This window comes from Ptychodera flava, chromosome 21, assembly GCF_041260155.1.
Source record: "Ptychodera flava strain L36383 chromosome 21, AS_Pfla_20210202, whole genome shotgun sequence".
NCBI lineage: Eukaryota > Metazoa > Hemichordata > Enteropneusta > Ptychoderidae > Ptychodera > Ptychodera flava.
In genome coordinates this window covers 16,713,890-16,736,659 of record NC_091948.1, presented here as the reverse complement: position 1 = coordinate 16,736,659, position 22,770 = coordinate 16,713,890, and the positions used below count along the sequence as shown (strand labels likewise).

At 36.1% G+C, this 22,770-nt stretch overlaps 2 protein-coding genes across 4 annotated transcripts in view; one reads left to right on the top strand and one right to left on the bottom strand.

Moving 5' to 3' along the window:
- LOC139121571 (GRAM domain-containing protein 2B-like) overlaps window positions 1–1,394 on the bottom strand; it is a 105,728-nt gene extending 104,334 nt beyond the window's left edge. For 2 of the 3 annotated variants that reach the window (XM_070686585.1, XM_070686587.1), the window contains exon 1: window positions 1,259–1,394. The gene's annotated coding sequence lies outside the window, so the exon portion shown is untranslated. The remainder of the gene's footprint in view (window positions 1–1,258) is intronic. The other variant, XM_070686586.1, reaches the window with a different exon arrangement.
- Window positions 1,395–1,436: 42 nt separating this feature from the next.
- Window positions 1,437–22,630, top strand: LOC139121572 (pro-cathepsin H-like). Its single transcript, XM_070686594.1, has 11 exons — window positions 1,437–1,761; window positions 3,159–3,190; window positions 3,423–3,531; window positions 10,354–10,424; window positions 10,989–11,096; window positions 14,723–14,865; window positions 15,652–15,733; window positions 16,205–16,273; window positions 16,980–17,086; window positions 21,110–21,238; window positions 21,734–22,630. The coding sequence occupies exons 1-11, from the start codon at window positions 1,668–1,670 to the stop codon at window positions 21,807–21,809; spliced, it is 1,020 nt and encodes a 339-aa protein (XP_070542695.1). The 5' UTR covers window positions 1,437–1,667; the 3' UTR covers window positions 21,810–22,630.
- The last annotated feature ends 140 nt before the right edge of the window (window positions 22,631–22,770 follow it).

The window sequence follows — 22,770 nt, the reverse complement described above, 5'->3', positions numbered from 1 at the left end:
AAAAGTCTGAAAAAAATACTCCCCAAGTGCCATCAAATAACACCATTTTAATCTCTATTTTTCAAAAGCTCCAACAGCAGGAGGGGGGACACAGCAGGAGGGGGGACACCCCCTTCTTGACCTCCCCCCACGACCGCACAAGCTTCGCACCACATTTTCGCCCTCTTGTAAAAAAATCCTACGGAGAACACTGTATGTCATCAGAGCACTGGATACAGACCTGTACATCAGCCCCTGTCACAGCAATGGAATCTCTTTCCAACACAGACCTGTACCACAGGGTTTAATCAGGGTCTGTACAGGGCCTGTCGCAGCAGCAATCCATTTTACTGTATAGATATTTAACTTTTCAATTTTTTTAGGGGGGGGTCACTCAAACTTTCTGTAGCAGAGAGCGGGGGGAGTTACTCAAACACGTCATGGTTGGCAGGGGGGGTTACTCGAAATTTTGGAGTTTCTAAAGCAATTCCTCCGATCCCCCCCGCCATAAATAATGACGGCTCCCTTAAGCCTGGAATGCACCTTGGGACAGATATTTGGACTCAATTTTTAATTATATTTTTACTATACCACTCGTTTGGGCTCAGCACTTTGGAAGCACTTGAAGTATGAAAGATGTTTACCATCTTTTAATACTTGCAGTTTTTCGAAACGCAAAACTTTCAATTGTTCCCGTAGAATTAACACACGGACGGCAGCCATCAACTCTTTTCAAGTTTTTATGGAATTTGCAAGTACACTACTGAAATCGCGGAGTAGCTGTGGCGAAACTTTTATTAAAACCCTAGTGCTAACATAAAACACAGACTATGGTCCATCATACTGCAGGTACGCAGACACAATCGAGTCCAGCGCCTGTACCAATATTCGTACAGGTCTGTCGTTCCGATGGCGATAATCGACATCATCCACTGAAATATACGACCAGCACTTTCTGGACACGCACCGTACGCGTAGAGGAGGCAAACTAATCATCGCTGGACTACCGTATTTTGTTAGACGAGCTTTCAAAGAATCGTTGCCAGCTGTAGAAACGTATCAAAATTAACGAAAGCGAGTATTCATTCACAGATTCAAACGATAAGGCTGCAGACGACAAGAAGAGTAGCTCCTGTTATGCCATGGTGTACACAGACCAATGTGTCATTCATTTGACATTTCATCACCTCTGCGGGCATGAGCCTATGCCGATGATGTAGAATTGAAAATTTGCTCATGGTTGCCAACAAAAGGTTAAAGAAAACTGATTTAAACTTACCGATAGTAAAAGAAAGGAGCTATGGTCCAGGCATGCGAAGCATAAGTACGGTTCATTTCATTTCATATCATATCATGGCTGTTCACTTTCCCTTCCTGCTGTGGTTCACGCAGCAAGTTGTAAGTTGTCACGGTACAATGACGAGCGCCACCATGCTTTCACATTTATTTTCCCTATCACACAGCCTCCTTCGATTTTCGAAAGTAGATATTTTCTGCGCTTCAAATTTGCTTGACAAAGGATAAACACTGGTAACTCAGTTATTAGAGATGCGAGAGCGATACGCTCTAGCGAGTGCTCTTTAGCCGTAAAAAATTACAGAATCTACGGCAATACTTGAGCTTTGGACGAGGGCATAGGTTAATGACTTATGGGGACATAAGGGTTAGGACTTTGCTCGATTCATCATATGACATCGCACTCTCTCCAAGATCTGAAGATGGGACGACACTGGCTGTTGTTGATCTTCTCGTTCCAGTTTACTATCGCTAGTAAATATTTTGGTAAGTTATAACTGCCAATAACACGCCGTTATGTGTTCGTAACGCCTTTGATACACGTACAGTACAGCATTGCCAGTACAGAAGCTCGAGGTTTTGCCTAGCGTCACCAGTGGACAGCATGCAAAACCTCGAGGTACATATACATGATGTAGCGCTATGCCAGCGAGTGACCCCTATATGTACCCGGACTCACCCACCCTGTTATGCAACAAGAAATTCATGAAACTTTAATGTATTATAAGATCTCCGAAGCTCTGCGATATCTCAGCATATATTTTTGTATCGCAAACTACTTTGGAGAGGGATCGTATAGTAGTACTAGTAGTACACATGAACCGATGAACCGGGCCTTCAATGAATGATGAAACATGATGGAAACCATTGATTGAAACTAAACATGGATGTAAAAAAGAGAAACGCTTAATCGGTCATTTTTGTTCCCGATGTCAGAAGAGCGTTTTAATATTGCCATGGTAACAGTGAGTCTAACTTTGCAGTCAGTGTATGCGTGTTGCGTCATCGTCAACACACGTTTGTTACAATTTTACATTATCATATGCATGTAAACAATCCCAGCTGGCACACTGGCGGCAGCTATATTTTGAGAGCGTTATATGCTGATGCGGTGGCAGATTTATCGGGTTTCATCTGAAATTGCAAAACTTGGCCTTTTTTGTGCTTTCAGAGGACAAAGGGTGTCATTTGACTTTCAAAGATGTCCACTAGTCAAAAAAGCCTCGTTTCAGTCTTCAACAAATTACTGCTGGTATCCTAAGGGGAAGTATGTGTAGAAGTGATTGTAGACAGTGTGTGTCTTCGTTCATTCAAGCCATTCATTGTAGTCTGTACAGTTCTTATTAATTTTGAAAGCGTAGTGAAAATGCAAACTCTGGCTGAGGTACAGTATGGCAAATCAGAAGTGCAAGAAAACATCCTTCTGTTGTCATTTTCCCTGAAACAAAAGAATTGGAATGAGAAGTCAATTTAAAATATTTATTCAAAAAGTGGTGTGCCTTACAGTGCTAGCTTTTAAGATGAAATGGCATGATTACCTGGGTATTCCTTTCTCTACAAAAGAACCTGCAAAAAAAGCTGACCGAAGCAGTTTTCTTTGTGCTTTTATATACATATATATATATATATATATATATATATATATATATATATATATATATATATATATATATATATATATATATATATATATATATATGTGTGTGTGTGTGTGTGTGTGTGTGTGTGTGTGTGTATTTATGTTTTATTAACAGATCTGAAATCTGTAGAAGTATTGCCAATTTATCAGCTGTATAAGCAGATTACCTATTTAAATATAATTTAAAGTAATTGTTATGTGATATATTGAGACATTGAAATGACTGTTTCTAATTATTTTTCAGATAAACTGGAGTTTGAAAGATGGACTGAGCAGGTAATGTTCTTACTTGGTACCTGTATTTCAATTCGGTCTCTGGATCTTTTGCTCCTGAATAATGCAATCCCTATTAATGTTATTTGGCATCATTTGCCCATCATCTTTCATGAAAATTAACATTGAAAAAACAAACAAGCCAACGTTTGACCCCTTCTGCTTCTTCTTATAATTATATTTGTTGTTGGTGATGGCAAATGTGTGTTGAGAGTGTGTTAATTTTATATCTCAGTACAACAAGCAATATGAAACAGAGGATGAACACAGGGTGAGATTTGAAATCTGGAAGAAGAACGTAGACATGATCAACAAACACAATGCTGGCAACCATTCCTACACATGTAAGTACTAAACCAGCAACTATTCCTACGCACGTACGCACAATACTTGCAACCATTCTTACACTTATGAGTACTATATTGCCAACCTCTATAAACAGACCAAGGTATGAACAAAAACACGCTGTTGTGAATTGTTCTTTATAAATGAGTTTGATTTATATCATATAGTATTCAAAAGTTTGTTTTAAAAAATAAATTCTCATGAAGTTCTGTGTTAGAAAAAGAATGTGTTGTTTGTCTTTGCAATATTTGAATGCTCCTCACATAATTAAACACCGATAGTGTGTCTGAGTGCAGGTCAAGGCAATGATTTTTTAGCTCCCATAGCCATATGTATATATGGCATGGAAGCTATTCTTATAGGCTAGGGAAATGTCTGTATGTCTGTATGTCTGTATGTCTGTCCGTCAACATCAAAAAACTCCAAAACCGCCTGCACATTTCATCTTGATATTTGGTGTGTACATGGATGATGGGCTGTAGATGAGATTTTGTTCAAATGAAGTTGTCATTGCCAAAAATATGCAAATTAAGTGAAAAAATGTAAAAACAGTCAAATTGAAAATCTCAATAACCACTGAGCAGATTACATGAAAATTAGCATGTAAGTACTTTGGGCTGACCTGAAATAATTGTGCTTTTTTTTGATTTTTTGATATTGTTGAAAATATACAAATTAGTGCCAAAAAAGGCGTTTTTGGTAAAAAATCTTCTTCTTCATGAACCGCTGGTCAGACAGCTTTGATATTTGGTATACAGGTCCCTAGGGATAACCCAAATTGGATTTGTTCAAATTGTGATGAAATATGCAAATCTGTATTTTTAAGGAATTTTTTTGTCATTTTTGGTCAAAAATTTATTTCATCAAAACCGCTCGTCTGACAGCTTTGATATTTGGTATACAGGTCCCTAGGGATAACCCAATTTGGATTTGTTCAATTGTGATGAAATATGCAAATCTGTATTTTTAAGGAATTTTTTTGTCATTTTTGGTCAAAATTTATTTCATCAAAAACCGCTCGTCTGACAGTTTTGATATTTGGTATACAGGTTCCTACAGATAAACTAAATATGATATATAGAATATATGATGAAATCTGCAATTTCGTATTTTTGGTGCAATTTTTGACATTTTTGGTCAAAAATGTGTTTCTCAAAACTACTTGTCTGATGCCTTTGATATTTGGTATACAGGTTCCTGGGGGTTCTCCTAGTGTGATATTGTGAAATTTGATGAAATCTTCAATTTTTGTATTTTTGGGTCAATTTTTGCCATTTTTGGTCAAAATATTTGTTTCTCATAAGTTACTCATGTGATAGCTTTGATATTTTGTATACATTTTTATACATATTATGATGAAATCATCAATTTTGTATTGTTGCAGCTAATGTTGCCATTTTAGATCAGGCCATCCTGAAATGAGCTATCAAAGATCTCAACCATCTTCATCAATACATATGTCACAAAAAGTTGCTCTCTACATAACACAGCAGAGCTCTGTCGACTATTGGGTCGCTTGTTTTTTCAAAACCGCTGGTCAGACAGCTTTAATATTTGGTTAACCAGGGAAAGACACTAAGGGTTGTCCGATTGCCCGGGGCAAGTGAAAGTCGCGTTCGGGCAAGTGAACCTCCGATGCCACTTGCCCGACGGGACAAGTGAAAAAAATAATACCGTACCTTGAAATCGAATTCACGAGAGCGATTTTCTGGTGAGGGAACACGGACTTAAACAACAAAAAATAATCATATTATGTCATTGTGAACATTTCCATAAGATTTTTCATAAAATTGCATTAAGAGTTGACGGAAAGAATCATGTAATCGCTTTCAATAAAATGCTCTTCAAACAACCGGTTAAATACCGTATGCTGATTTTGCATATGAAAAAGCTGCTCAGCTGGTGGAGCGTACGTTCACCAAAGTTCATTGCATTGACTGTGAGGTTACGGTGTCTCACAATATGTCGATACGGTAAAAAAAAGAAACACACAGCGGTTTTTGTGCTTTGTATGAACGTTTATAATGATGTAAAAATAAAGTACAGTGGTGAAAACTCACCACAGAAAAGGGACTTTTACTAAAACGTACTCTTCAATGTTAACTTGTTGAGTGACAGTGAGTGGCATCGTGGCTAGCTGCAGTACAGTAGCTCGAGGTTTTGACTGGGTATTTGGGTCGGACGGCAAAACCAGACCGACCCAAATACCCAGGCAAAACCTCGAGCTACTGTACTGCAGCTACATCGTGGCAAGACCGCATGCAATGAAAGTCATGAGCAAGCTTTGGTGTCAACGGGTCCAGTCTTTGAATTTTCAATGAACGCTGACTTAATTTTCAGGTCGATAAGCTAAAAGTTACTTGTCTGTGGCGACCAACCTCTCTGTTTGTGAATTTTCCCATTCTAAAATGACTGTCAAGAAGCAATTGGAGCGAGTTTGACATCGAGAAATTCAGCTTTCAATATACATTGAAAACCACCGACGCCTTAGGTTGTTGGTTTCAATTCTATTTAGTCTGCGCATGAGCATTAAAAAGACCACCTAGGTTATTAGAAAAACACAGGATACTGGTACAGTGCAATGGTAATCCAAACTTCATAGGGCTTGTGTATGATATCAGCGCAGTAAAAACATGACAAAGAAGTACATTATTTTTCAGAAGCTTCAAAACATTCCTTTATAGCTACAGATTTTTTTCTTTCTGTATAGATAAGTTAAAACTTTTAACTGCAAAAATACCTTGAAGGTACAATTAAAATGGCTGTTATTTGTACATTAGGCCCAAGAAAGTAAACATACAAACATATGAACTGTTAGAATTTTTTGTATGAATATGAAAGCCACACTAGCTAGTAGCTGTAAATCTTGAAATTTGTTAACCTAAAAAAGGCTTCCTATTTTCTCTGGTTTTCTTTAAATTCTACCCATTTACAGGATATAATCTTTTACAGCTTTACAAAACATTCTTTCTTGAAAAATTGGACTAGTAAATTTACATTTTAACCATTATTTTGATTTTCCACCATACTAAAAAGAAAACAAAGCATTTTTGTCCCAGTTGAAAACATTCAACACTATGCATTACATTGGACTACTCTGTTGTTTCGGTGAATATTCAAATGCATATATGCACTGTTTTTGCTATATTTGCATGGGGTGCCATTTTATCTTACAAGTGTGAGGAGAACCTTATGAGAATGTCTGACATTTTCTCATGGTAGCATGATAATTTTCAAAATAAAGTGCGTGAAATGAAAAACCAATGTTTTAGCTTTTTTCAAACACGTAAATTATACTGGGCAAGTGGTTTTCCAATTCGGGCAAGTGAACAGAACCCCCCACTTGCCCGAAGGGCAAGTCGATAAAAAAATAAGTGTCTTTCCCTGGTTAACAGGTCCCTAGGATGACCTTAGTGAGATGATTTCATACAGTCAGGAAATACTTAATTTTGTATCCATGTCTATAGTAGCTTCAGGGACATTGGCCCTATGTTTAAGATAATGTTGTGATTCAGTAAGCATTTGAAATGGTAAACTGTATTTGGTGTTGAAATGCGGTAAAAAATAATGAGAAAACATAGCTGAGGTGATTTCAGCAGGTTTGGTTTCCAACAAATATATTCAAAGTTTTTTTCAATGTTAAAGAGTGATGGAGGGGGGGTCTTGGCAGATTTTGAAAAAAATCCAAACAAATGTCAATAAAAAATCAGCCACAGAAGGTTTGTCAAAAAGAAAAGGTGGGATAGTGGGAAAAAAAGAATGTACAGTGTATCGGATAAAAAAGATGTTCCTCATCAATCTTCCAGACAACCCCTTTTATCAAATGGTACACCCCTGATGTATTTTTGTGTGCCATTAAACATGCAGTGTATTTAGTTTAAGATGTCAATCAAGTTAGGTAAGGATTTGAAAGGAATAGTCAAGTTCACCACAGTTTAACTTTATCTCTTGTGTCATCATCCTTGTGTAATTGGTTAAGTTTGTAAGTTGCTCCAGATGTGGATATACCAGCTGTTCTGGAAGAAAACAATGTTTACTTTTCCCTATAGGGTTTCTGAGTTAATGATTGCATGTTGAAATCTCTCCATGTATCTGGTGCATGGGCAAAATGTAAATATTGTTGCATGTTATGTATTTCAGTCTATGTCAAATATTGTAAATGAAAAATCAAGAACAGTTTGCTGTGTGCTTGTAAAAGATAACATGTATGTCAATTAAATTATATAAAATAATTAAATATTAAATATTAAATTAAATTATGTCAATTACATATTAAAACTGCCTTGCAGTTTGATTGTCTTAAAAATTATCACAGAAGTAGAAAATGAAAAGAAACTAATCAAATTGCTGTAACATATTCACCCTCAGTGTCTGTAGGCCTATACTTAATATTTTATCATTGCATTCAGCTTTTTGTTATATCTTTATCACTGTCCATGGGCCAAGGCACACTTGGGGTCAATGTCATCACTCTGTGCCAGTCTGTGAATGTCAGTCTGTCTGTATTAGGCCCATGTTTCATACAATTGGTGGTTTGTTTTGATAACTATATTTGGTATATAGGGATAACCTAGCAATACTATTTTTTTGACAAAATGTGACATGACTTCGGTGACCTTTGACCTCAAATATACATATTTGTCCATAACTCAGTAACCACAAGTGCTACACCCTTCATGTATAGTATGATGGGACACCTTATGATGCCACATATTGTACCTCATTAATTATGTGCATATCTAATTTTGAGCAAGCCAATAGAGCCAGAGGTCTGATTTTTGATATATAGGGATAACTATAGGAGAGAATTTTTTTTGACAAATGTAATGTGACCTCGGTGACCTTTGACCTCAAATATACATATTTGTCCATAACTCTGTATTCACAAGTGCTACACCCTTCATATCTGGTATGATTGGATACCTTATGACACCACATACTGTACCTCAATAATTATGCACATATCTCATTCTGAGCAAGCCAATAGAGCTGGATGTCTGATTTTTGGTATATAGGGATAACTATAGGAGAGAAATTTTTTGACCAAATGTCATGTGACCTTGATGACCTTTTACCTAAAATATATGTTTATGTCAATAAATAAGTAACTACAAGTGCTATGTCCTTTGTATTTAGTAGGATGGGGGAGACCTTATGACAACACATGCTTTACCTCATTGATTTTGCACACATCTAATTCTGGGCAAGTGAATAGAGCTAGAGATCTGATTTTTGGCATATAGGGATTAATTAGCAATATAATTTTTTTTTCAAAATGTCATGTGACCTCAATGACCTTTGACCTTGATTATACATATATATGCATATCTCAGTAACCACAAGTTCTATACCATCCAATTTGATAGGATATTAGACCTTAAGATGTCACATCTTGTACCTCATTTATTATGCGCATATGTATTTCTTGGCTGGCCAATACTGCTAGAGGTCTGATCTTTTTTCCCGATTTAGAACCATAACTTAGACATGCCTCATGTGTTTCAAATTGGGAACAACGACATAGACCTATTTGCCCATAGATCTCAACATATACACTCCAGTGATACTTCTTAATGACCACATTTCCCTGCCCCATCAAGACTAATACTCCTATTACAAGTGGGGACTGTCATTGTCAATGACTTTTTTAGTTAATGGTTGTATCACATTATACGATATTTCTAATTCTGTATTTTTTCCATTTTATATTCTGAATAAATACATTAAACATATTTCACTGTCTCCAGTACATTACATTTAAGTATTTTCACTTCATGCACTTTATCCCTTTCACGCATGTTCAAATATCTGACCAGAGAACAAACACTAAATAGTCCAGGATGGGAGCTACAGTGTCATTGACGCTATGATTTTTTTTCACAAGTTCTTTTTGAGATTGTCGGTCTGTATTTCTTCAAACTTCAAGGCTCCTTCAGTAATGTTTAGATGGGATATTATGTTGTGACTCTAATATTAATGACAAAGTAGAAAATCGGCATTGAAATACTAGCTAATACTCAGATGGTGAATATGCTCAGTAAGGGCACGCTCTACGCACCTTGGGGGGGGGTTTAGAGAGCGCCCTCAAGTGACAGATCTTTCAGTCTAGGATGCTTTAGTCTCTCTCTCCAAGGAGCCTGGGGTTGTCCCAAAAATGATATGTGCATGTTTCTGTTTGGAAACTGTCATTTTTTCATAGCTGCATATATTACCAAATTTTGCATTTGCTGACAAAAAAAAAGTAAAATCAAATATGAAAAAAACAAGCAGACATGAATATCAACCCAAGGGGGCAGCGCGTAGCACAGCTCTTCAAAGGGTAATAACATCCTATGATATAGATGCGTCAAGTGTTTATTGTAATCTTACAATCTTAACATCACCTTCTGTAATGATATGTCTATACCCCTTTTCCTGCCAGACAGTAATAACTGTATCTCTTCCCCATCAGCCAAGTCAGTAAAAAGCGGTATTGAGCCAAAACATGATGTATTTTCACCCACTTGGCTTGGTATGTTATAGCATCTTTTGTCCAAAAAGAATCAACTTTACAGTATTATGTTTTCAACAGCCTTCAAATGTACAGTATTATGTTAAAATACATGATATGGAATACGTTGTGTTTCATTAATTTTAACCATCTTGACCTGGTGGTGAAATATGGACTTGGCAGGAAAAGGGATACATTTGTACTGGACAATGACAAACCTTTAAAATTTATCTGAAAATAACAGCAATTTTCAAATTTATTATCATTTTTTCACACAAAGTGCTTCTATCTTGCAGTAAATTTATTTACCTTAACCTTCTTTATTTAACAGTAGAAGTAAATAAATTTGCTGATATGGGATTTGAAGAGTTTCGGAAGAAATACCTCATTACAGCGCCTCAGGTACATTGGTTTTGAAATGTTCAGCTCTCATTTCACTATGTCATGTTGCAAAAGGAGGTGTAAGTTACAGCAGAAATCACCACAGCTTGTCGTCTATACAGTTTAGATGCTTCAAAGTTTACTTGAAATTACTGAAAGTTAACTTGAAATAGCTTCAACGTTCGGTGACTTCCAACTGAGTGGTGACTCAGACAGGCTCCAAAAAAAAAAATTTTCTTCATTGATATTGTTTTGATATTTCCTTGTGCTTCATTTGCAAAATGTTGGATTATGATGTATTAATACTTGATTAATTTTATTACATATTTTAGTTAAAATAACTCAGCAGTGGCTGTATTTTGGTCTCATTAGGGTATGGACTAATTACTGTACATGTTTCATGTGCATGTGATCATATGCTTTAGATTTGATTCATGAATTCAAGAGTCAAGAAATATTTTTGACATTATATTTAGAATTTGGCAATTTTATGGATTAGAAGTAATATTTCAAACTGTTTATCATTTCAGTTGCAGACATACAAATATTAATTCATAACACCCTCGTCTTTGTGTTTTTTTTCAGAATTGTTCTGCAACCCAGGGTAACCACATCTTTCACTGGAGGGATATTCCGAAAGCATTTGACTGGAATAAATGGACCAGAAAAGTAGTCACTGATGTCAAAGACCAGGTACCTTGCTCATTGCATGATTTTCATGTCACATACTTCAGTTTCCTACACAGCTGTGTCTTCTTTTATGTCAACTGGATAGTGCCATCTTTTTATCATCACTATCATCAGCCCTGTAAAACTGTCAACCAGATCGTCATCTTGCTTATCACATAAATTGACCAGCCATCATTATGCCAACCAAGGCAATTAGACTCTCAAGTAACTCTTCAGTGTTTTCTTTGACTCAAGAAATGTTCATACATTTATTGATGAAGGGCAGATGCAAAGAGATCTCAAGCAATTGCTAAATTAACTCACAGGCCAGTAGCTGTAACTTAATTTGATGATTTTTAACTTTTTAACTTTTCAACATCAACTAACAGTTTCTATTTAGCCCTTTGAGTGCTGCAATTTTTCCAATTAAAATTTTGCAACATTTTACCAATTTTTATGAATTTTTCTGTAACTTTTTCACAATTTCGGACCAAATGGACATCCCATTTCATTGGCTACAGTTTTTTTGCAAAGTTTTTGCACAATCTGGAAAAAAATTGTCCATCTTTATTTTGTAAAGGAGATAAAAATTGGCTTTAGCACGAAAACGGTTAATGTCAACTACAATTTCTTGTTCTTCAATCTGCCCAAAGAATGTTGAGATACACAGTGTTTAGCTTGATAACTCAACCTGTACGTGTGTAGTCTACGGTATTATTATCGACATGTGAATCTCAGTCTAGACTAGAATTCAAATGTAAACAGTAACAGTGCATTTCACGTGTATAGACGATGTGTTGTCAAGCTAAATAGTTGGTATTTTAACATGCTTGGGGGATCCGAGTAGAACAAGAACTTGCATTTGACATACAAAACAACAATAGTGAAAAAAATAATCAAAAGTTACAGCTACTGACCTTTTACAGGTACAGGGTACCAAATCTTGTATAAGCATTTACAAGCCCTGTATGGCTGGCTGCCTGAATAATTTTCCTCCGCCATCAACATTGCTGTCCATGTATAGCTATCAACAAGATAGATATCTCTGGTTATCACAACTAGCCCTGTATAATGGCTGCCAACTATTTTCACCTATCGTCATATTAATAGCCATACATGGCTATGTCAACTAGATTGTCATCTGCAATGATAATAATGTTAATAATGGTTTATTTGACCTCTACATGCTGGCTAGCTGTCCAAATGTTACAGCAAAACACTATTCCAAAAATATAGAATAATACTGATTTCAATTTCAGCATCCCTGAACATTCAAACAATTGAAAGTATAATCTAATTACAAAAATGAATGTTCACTGGCTTACAAACACAAGACATACTCTCCTGTTTGTAATTAATTAGTCCCCACGGACATCGTCCGAGGGGACTTATAGGTTTGGTCATGTCCGTGCGTGCGTGCGTGCGTCCGTGCGTGCGTCTGTCCGTGCATCCGTCCGTTCACGCAGATATCTCAGAGACGCCTGCAGCGATTTCATTCAAACTTGGTACAAGGATTACATCATATGTCATACAGATGCACGTCGATTTGTTTCCTGATACGATCCAATATGGCTGCCAGGCGGCCATTTTATTACGATTTTTTCATGTACAGAGCAATAACTCAGGCATGTTTCAACTGATTTTATTCAAAGTTGATACAAGGACATTGACCTATGTTATACATATGCAGTCAATTTTGTTGTGATACGATCCAATATTGCTGCCAGGCGGCCATTTTATTACGATTTTTTCATGTACAGAGCCATAACTCAGTCATATCTCAACTGATTTTATTCAAAGTTGGTACAAGGACATTGACCTATGTCATACATATGCACGTAAATTTGTTTTGTGATACGATCCAATATGGCCGCCAGGCGGCCATTTTATTATGATTTTTTCATGTACAGAGCCATTACTCAGGCATGTTTCAACAGATTTTATTCAAAGTTGGTACAAGGACATTGATCAATGTCATAGCCATGCACATCAATTTGTTTTGTGATACAATCCAATATGGCTGCTGTGCGGCCATTTTGTTACGATTTTTAATATACAGAGCCATAACTCAGGCATATCTCAACCGATTTTATTCAAAGTTGGTACAAGGACATTGACCTATGTCATACACATGCACATTGATTTGTTTTGTAATACGATCCAATATGGCCGCCGTGTGGCCATTTTATTAGGTTTTTTCATGTCCAGAACCATAACTCAGACATGTAACAAGCGATTTTATTCAAAGTTGGTAAAAGGAGATTGACCAATGTCATACACATGCACATTGATTTGTTTTGTAATACGATCCAATATGGCCGCCGTGTGGCCATTTTATTACGTTTTTTCATGTCCAGAACCATAACTCAGACATGTAACAAGCGATTTTATTCAAAGTTGGTAAAAGGAGATTGACCAATATCATACATATGCATGTTAATTTGTTTTGTGATACGATTCAATATGGCTGCTGTGCGGCCATTTTGTTATGATTTTTTCATGTACAAAGCCATAACTCAGGCATATCTCAACCGATTTTAATCAAAGTTGGTACAAGGACATTGACCTAAGTCATACATATGCACATTGATTTGTTTTGTGATACGATCCAATATGGCCACCATGTGGCCATTTTATTACCATTTTTTCATGTCCTGAACTACAACTCAGACATGTATCAAGCGAATTTATTCAAAAGTATTTTTATCACAGACCTAATGAAGAGGACTCTATCCTCTCTGAGGGCCTGTAATCAAAGTACCTATTAACAAGTGGGGACTGTGTCATCAACGATGACTTGTTTACACAATGCACTACCTGTATCATAAAAGCAGAGATAACAGAGTAGTAAAATACATCTCTGCATGTTGTCAACTGCAAATGAGAGAATAATAAATTTGAGAAATGTCTGTGTGTCGACCCCGTACTGGTATGTGTAATATATGAAATTTTCAAGTGTCAAAGAGTAGTTCTTGAGTCAGTGTTGTGTAAATTTAGACAACGCACTGTAAAACACAGAAATACAGAATGACCATTATGCACATTTTGTACCATTATGTGCAGCTGCTACAACACATGCTTGTGTGAAGAGATTAGCGCCACCAGTGTTTGATTTTACAAAATCATTTGTTTTTATTGAGTAGATGGCCAGATCTTTTTTTACTTTTTTTTTTTTAGTTCATTATCCAACAGGTGCTAGCCCATTTACAGGATGAGGTACCCATGACCCACTACCCAAATGGAGCACTTAGGAGTGACGTGCCTTGCTCAAGGGCACAACACTGAGCTAGAATCTCGAATTCACCGTCCTCAGACAGTGAATCCGCTACTCTGAATCTATCGGGACTTGAACCGGGTCTCGAACTCACCATCCTCTGATAGTGAGTCATTGACATTCTGATCATCACTTCACTCTTTTCTTTACTCAATCAAGAAATATTTTTGACGAGCACATATAGGTGCCTAACAAAGACACTTGCAATATATTCAACTTAGTAACATGTTTTCTGTCTTTCACAAGTCATTTTTAGTGTGAACATAGTGTGTGCGTATACATTGAACTTTTCGATTTGCACCTTTGTTCACCCTTCAACCAAGGACCTTCTTATTTGCATATTAAACACACATATGTCTTACTTTGCTGTACGTAGGGTTTTTGTGGAAGTTGCTGGTCATTCTCTACAACTGGAGCTCTGGAATCTCACACAGCTATAGCATATTCAAAATTAATTCCTTTGTCAGAACAACAGCTGGTTGACTGTGCTCAGGCATTCAACAACCATGGATGTGATGGGTAATTCGTTTTTTCACTAAAGTTAAAGCTTGATAGCAAGCTTAGAAGCCAAAATTGATATGAAATTTCACTGCTGCTGAAGAACAGAATAAATTTCACATATACATGAGTTTTATAAACACATCATTATCCATATATTTTGTGTACTATAAAAAGTGAAAATCCTTGAAATTGAAGTTTTCTACGGCATTATTTAAACTTCTTTTTAAATCTGAAAATATTTAAATATGATGTTCATTTATTTTTTCAAATCTATATTGTGTAGGTTGATTGCACACATTTGTCTTATTCAGTCTTTGCTCACAGAAAGATGAATTGAGATTTCTTGACTCAATTTAAGTAGAGTACTGTTTTAGGATCTGTACTCAAGAAAAACAAAGTTTATGTAAATTCAATATGTCAGAAACAAATTATGCAAGAATCAACCGACAATTGATAGGCAAATAAATGAACATTTTTTCCAATTGTGCATTGTCATGGGTGAGAATTTTAAGTGCAATTTCACGCAGGTAAAGCACTGAATAAACAGATAATGGTTCACCTCTAACAGAAAAAGGACACATGGTGTTCTAAGAACTCATTACGCCCAAATAATCATGTGATTGTGGACCAAGCAAATCCATGTGAAAAAAAGCATAGCGAAATGGATGCTCGTTTGTACACACGGTTTTGTTTGTCCCATGAGCCTTTTGAATGCTTGGTGGAACCCATGGTCCTGGCCAAATAATATAAAAGTCTGCAAGCCAACATATATGTCAATCTGATACGTAATATCTCCTAATACAGTGGTCTGCCATCTCAAGCATTTGAATACATCAAATACAACAATGGTTTAGAATCTGAAGCCGACTATCCGTACAAAGGCTGGGTAAGTGTTGTATTAAGATACTGGCAAAATATTTCATCTGTATTGATGTTGTCTTGTAAGAATGGTAATTGCATTTTGTGTGGCTTTTACTCTTGATAAAAGACACACCAAATGTCCAAATTAAGAATACGCCTCTTCGACAGGTATCAACTCTCAAAGTTTTTGAATGCAATTTTGGTCTAGCACTTGTAGGGGCTCATTTTGAAGGAAAAGTTTTCTTGAGGAAAGTTTGGGCAAAAAGTTTAAGTCTTTCAATTTCGAGGCACATTCAAGCCTAAGAGCCTTTTACCACGTTGACCTTGACCTACAGTTTCCAGTTTCCCTTACATTTTCATCTAAAATTTACAAAAATTATTTTGTAAGCCATAATTATTTTTTAGCGCAATTAGTGAAAAGATCAAAGCTATTTGCCAAAATGATTTCATGATCATAAACTAACCAAACATCCATTCTTCCTATATTGATTTTTAGGAAGGCAAGTGTAAGTTTAATAGTTCAAAGACAGTTGCCTATGTTGCAGATATAGTCAACATAACTATGGTAATTATCCTAAAAGTACATTTCAAGTGTTCTTAAGATGGCATTACACTTAGCCAACACACTTTCTTCAAAGCAGTATTTCTTATCAAAGATAACAAGTTCATATCATACTTACATTTCGTCAAGCTGGAAGTTTGATTAGTGTGACATATCATAATTAGTTCATTTGCATATCTACATATGACTTCCTGTATGTGAGCCAAATATCAAAGCTGAATACTCTGAATTTTAACAAATACAACATAGATGAATGATCCGTGTTTACCTCAAAGATTATAAGTATGATAAGAAGCATTGAGTTTGTGTATAGCAGACACAGGTATGGATAAACGCTTTTGTTGTTTTTGATTTTGCCTTCATGTGTTTCTAATGCATTCCTTTTGGCACATGGTTTCTATAATTGGGTCTTACTTTGAATTTTAACAAAAGAAAGCTATTATTTGGTAGATCCCATGCCATCCCGTCTTAGTGTCTACCAGTAGACACACATTTAGAGAACCACTCTATGTCCTGGCATTGGGCAGGATGTCATTTATATTCAGCACCCTATCTGTAACATGTAAAGGATGCTTGACACCCTGCATCCCAGGCAAGGTAACCCAACCCAGTGTTGATATTGAAACAGTACAGGGTAATCTATCGATCAAGGCCATTTGATAAGGAAAGCATTACAGGAACTGATATTTCTCCATCCTCGCATTTCCAGGGAGATGAAAGTGGCATACTGGATGCTGTTTACAACCATGGGCCAGTCAGCATAGCCTATGATGTGTCTATTGATTTCCAGTTTTACAAAAGGGGAGTTTACAGCAGGTAATGCAATGAAGGAGTCAAATAATCCATGAACTACCTTCAGTCTTATAAAGCCAGGTCCAATCATTGAGCAGTCATAATGATTTATTACCCTGTATCTAAATGACCTGTACTACTTGAATAGCAAATACATCATCAAATACAGCGCTTCAGCTGCCTACCGATTGAGTTGTGATATTCAGCTAAAATGGAATTTTGATAAGAACGCCCGCCAATATTGGGCTATAAGCAAGTAGTTTAAACCCAGAATTCAAACAAACCACAATACAAGTAAAACCATGTGCACAAATGCACATAGAAATATGCGTATTTCCACACATTTTTGAACATGGTAGTTTGTTTTGCTCGTATCACGTGATCTATTGTACTGAGTCTGCTGAACACTGCACGTCCATTTTGTGAAACCATTGGCACTTTCAAATTTCACAGTACTGGCTTATACATACTGAAACCCATTGACCATACGGTACAGCAGACTACGGTAAATTTAACCCAAACTTGGTACAATTACAGGATCATATACTAAGACTGAAAGGAGAGCCTTTAATATTTTATCACCAGAGCAAATTTTAAACTGATGACAGCGATAATTGAAATAGGTGGCTAATCTTGCAGGACTATTGGTGAAAAATTTATTTCAAACTTCTATGTGAGGCAGTTTTTATCACAGGCTTACAGATATTCTGGTTCAATTGGTACATTTTTAGCTCCCATAGCCATATGTATATATGGCAATGGAAGCTATTCTTATAGGCTAGGGAAATGTCTGTATGTCTGTATGTCTGTCCGTCAACATCGAAAACTCCAAAACTGCTGTACATTTTATCTTGATATTTGGTGTGTACATGGATGATGGGCTGTAGATGAGATTTTGTTCAAATGAAGTTGTCATTGCCAAAAATATGCAAATTAAGTGAAAAAATGTAAAAACAATTGAAAAAACTCAATAACCACTGAGCAGATTACATGAAAAATTAGCATGTAAGTACTTTGGGCTGACATGAAATGATTGTGCACATCTTGGGTCAGTATCTTGAACTTGCTATTTTTCATGAATTTTTTTTGTAATTTTCTCCCATTTTTGGTCAAAAAATCTTCTTCTCTGAAACCACAAGTCCGATTGATTTGAAACTTGGTATGGAAGTGCATAGGAGTGACCTTTCCCAAATTTGGGCAAATCGTGGTGAAATTTGCATATTTTTAGTTTACACGTCCATAGACTCCCATGTATAAGGCAGATTTCCATAGACTCCCATGTATAAGGCCACGAAAAATAAAAATTTAGTTTCTCATCGTATTCATATTGCAAAAAGGATGCAGTGACACAATTTTTAGTCCCCACGGATGAAGTCCAGTGAGCTTATAGATTGGGTCATGTCCGTCTGTTCGTCCATCCGTGAGTCCATCCGTTCACGCATATATCTCGGATATTTTGACAAAATGTCATGTGACCTTGATGACCTTTGATCTCAAATATACATATTTGTCCATAACTCAGTAACCACAAGTGCTTCAGCCTTCATATATGGTATGATTATTTCCCATAGGCCACCACAGTAGCGTTGAGCTCGATTTTCCTATTTTAAAACATTCAGCGGCACGAATCCTCTTAACAGGTGTTAGGTCAATGTCAGCTTGACTGTGTGGGCAAGTCCACGGAAATTTTGAGATAGCGATGAAAATAACGCCCTCAGTGGTTTTTTTGACAAATTTCAGGCTTATTGTTATGATTTCTATGGGTCCTAGAACTCCTCATATTATCACCAAATGCTTCAGCCATTATTCACAACAGTCTGCATTTTGATTCAGGCAGAAAAATATCTTTACAAAAATTCTTGACGTTAAAGTTCAAACTAAACAAGCATCCCTGCAGATATCAAAACTTCAAGGTCTGCACTATTTTTCTTCCGAACTATCTCTGTAGGTAACGAACCCGGAAGTGAATTAGTGATCTTGTGCCTTATGACACCACATATTGTACTTCATTTATTATGCGCATATCTAATTTTGAGCAAGCCAATAGAACTAGAGGTCTGATTTTTGGTATATAGGGATAACTTTGCAATACAATTTTTTTGACAAAATGTCACGTGACCTTGGTGACCTTTGACCTCAAATATACATATTTGTCCATAACTCAATAACCACAAGTGCTACACCCTTCATGTATGGTATGATGGGACACCTTATGACGCCACATATTGTACCTCATTAATTATGCGCATATCTAATTTAGAGCAAGACAATAGAGCTAGAGGTCTGATTTTTGGTATATAGGGATAACTTAGCAATACAATTTTTTTGACAAAACGTCACGTGACCTCGGTGACCTTTGACCTCAAATATACATATTTGTCCATAACTCAGTAACCACAAGTGCTACACCCTTGTATGATTGGACACCTTATGACACCACATACTGTACCTCAATAATTATGCACATATCTCATTCTGAGCAAGCCAATAGAGCTGGATGTCTGATTTTTGGTATATAGGGATAACTATAGGAGAGAAATTTTTTGATTAAATGTCATGTGACCTCGATGACCTTTTACCTAAAATATATGTTTATGTCAATAAATAAGTAACCACAAGTGCTATGTCCTTTGTATTTAGTAAGATGGGAGACCTTATGACAACACACGCTTTACCTCATCAATTATGTACACATCTAATTCTGGGCAAGCGAATAGAGCTAGAGATCTGATTTTTTGGCATATAGGGATTAATTAGCAATATGATTTTTTTTTCAAAATGTCATGTGACCTCGATGACCTTTGACCTTGATTATACATATATATGCATATCTCAGTAACCACAAGTTCTATACCCTCCAATTTTGATAGGATATTAGACCTTAAGATGTCACATCTTGTACCTCATTTATAATGTGCATATGTATTTCTTGGCTGGCCAATACTGCTAGAGGTCTGATCTTTTTTTCCGATTTAGAACCATAACTTAGACATGTGTTTCAAATTGGGAACAATGACATAGACCTATGTGCCCATAGATGTCAACATATACACTCCAGTGATACTTCTTAATGACCACATTTTCCTGCCCCATCAAGACTTATACTCCTATTACAAGTGGGGACTATGTCATTGTAAATGACTTGTTGAGTTAATGGTTGTATCACAGTATTCGATATATCTAATTCTGTATTTTAGATTTGACTATTGTAACAGTCTGTTCTATGGCATCTCAAATGACCCGCTGACCCGTCTGCAGTCTGTTCAAAATGCAGCAGCCCGTCTCGTCACAGGTACACGCAAATATGACCACATCACCCGTTTTCATTAATTTACACTGGTTACCTGTGAAAGCTCGTATTCAATTCAAAATTTTATTGACTACTTTTAGGATTGTTAGAGGTGATGCACCGCTTTATCTGACCGATTTAATTGATCTGTACGTACCGTCAAGAAATCTGCTATCTTCTGAGAAATTGCGTTTAACTCCTCGCGGATATTTTAATAAGTCCTACGGTCAAAGAGCATTTTCGGTATGTGCTCCTCTGCTGTGGAATGCACTGCCTTCAGAAATTCGTTGTGCCAGAAATGTTACTTCTTTTAAACGTTGTTTGAAGACCCATCTTTTTACCAAGTTTTACTCATAATTGTAGTTTTTTGAGTTTTTAGCTGTTTTTGTATCTTTTAAATACTTGTGTTCAGCGCACTGAGACGTTTGTGGAGTGCATTTTTTAAGAATTAAATATTATTATTATTATTATTATTTTTTCCATTTTATATTCTGAATAAATACATTAAACATATTTCACTGTCTCCAGTACATTACATTTAAGTATTTTCACTTCATGCACTTTATCCCTTTCACACATGTTCAAATATCTGACCAGAGAACAAACACTAAATAGTCCAGGATGGGAGCTACAGTGTCATTGACGCTATTTTTATCCCTTCTTGCCAATGTGCCTAGAATGTTATGAAACTCAAAAGAATATTTTAGCACTGTATATATTTTTACTTGATATTAGTTACCATTTGATTTTGTTGATAGTAAACTATGCAGAAAGAGTCCAGAGCATGTGAACCACGCTGTGCTGGCCACAGGGTTCAATGAAACTGAAAGTGGTGAGAAGTATTGGATCGTCAAGAATTCCTGGGGAGCTGACTGGGGTTTGCATGGGTAAGATATCACCATGGTTTCTTGGGGGAGCTGAGTGGCGCTTACATGAATAAGTTATCACCGTGGTTTATGAGGGAGCTGAGTGGGGCGTACATGTATAAGATATCACATGACAATGGTTTCTTGGAGAGCTGACCAGGACTTTCATGGGCACGATATCACCCAGAAATTTTATACATTACCGTAATTATTACCTTGCTATTGTGTGATGATTTTTGGAATATGGGAATAACTGTGTGTGTGTTTGTGTATATATATATATATATATATATATATATATATATATATATATATATATATATATATATATATATATATATATATATATATATATATATATATATATATATATATATATATGTGTGTGTGTGTGTGTGTATATATATATTGACTAAATATTTTAAGTTAGGTATTTTAACGTAGGTATATATATACACCTCTACAATTGTACAAAAGCTTCCTTTAAAGACAATTCTCAATGTCATCTTTCCTCAGATATTTTTGGATCAAACGTGGTGAGAATATGTGTGGATTAGCAGACTGTGCATCCTACCCAGTTGTACATGACTAAAGGTCATGTCCAACAAAGGTCAATAATGCGATAAGGTCCGAGTACCAGTCTCTTTGAGAAAGAATGATTTCATATCTAACAACAATTTAGAATGCAGATATTAAGTGACTTCACAGACTGTATTGAAGATTCAGGGCTTTTTTTAAAATTTGTGTATTTCATATGAATGTGATAGTTTTAATCTCACAAAAACTTGTTACTTCTTGCCATTGCTTTTGATAAACCATATAATATATAACCAGTTTACACTTGAAATTATTAACAGTTATATCAGATTTTTAAAAAAATTATGGTGACTTGTACTTTTATACAGGATATATTTTGCACAATAGCAATATTAATCATGAAAAGAGATATAACAATAGATAATATTTACATTGTGTGCCCGAAGGCATGAAGGTAATTTGAGGAGGCATTGAAATGCAGTTGGTACATGGCTCACACTTGGCGAATGATAAGTTAAGGATCAAGCATTGCCCAGGGTTACATACCAACCTCACTTACAGCCCTTTAGAAAGGCAATGTACTCTTCATTTGTTTCCTGATCCAGTAGTTTGTCTTTTGCAGGTATGATAATGTCCTTTCAATCATGAAAAAGTTATTTTTTTTGTCTTGTCTGGATTGACCTTAGCTTCTCATGCCATCTGTTTTACAAAATTTTAAAAGCATAAGGTGTTGTCATCAGGGCTGAGGAAAAACACTGTAGGTGGAATTCCTGTACAAGTTGTACTCAACTGCTAATCATTCTGAATGGATATATCAGAGTGTTCAGTTCTTTAATGAAAAAAGAAAATAAAAATGGAAACAGCCTTGGCACACACTGTTCAGACTTTCAATGTATAATAAAGGAGGTTATTCCTGCTCAGACACACATTTTGACACTGCTTTACATCAAGTGGACCTGGACATTATATATTACTCTTTGTTCTACTTATCGGTGGCTTCATCTCCTGAATCTCAA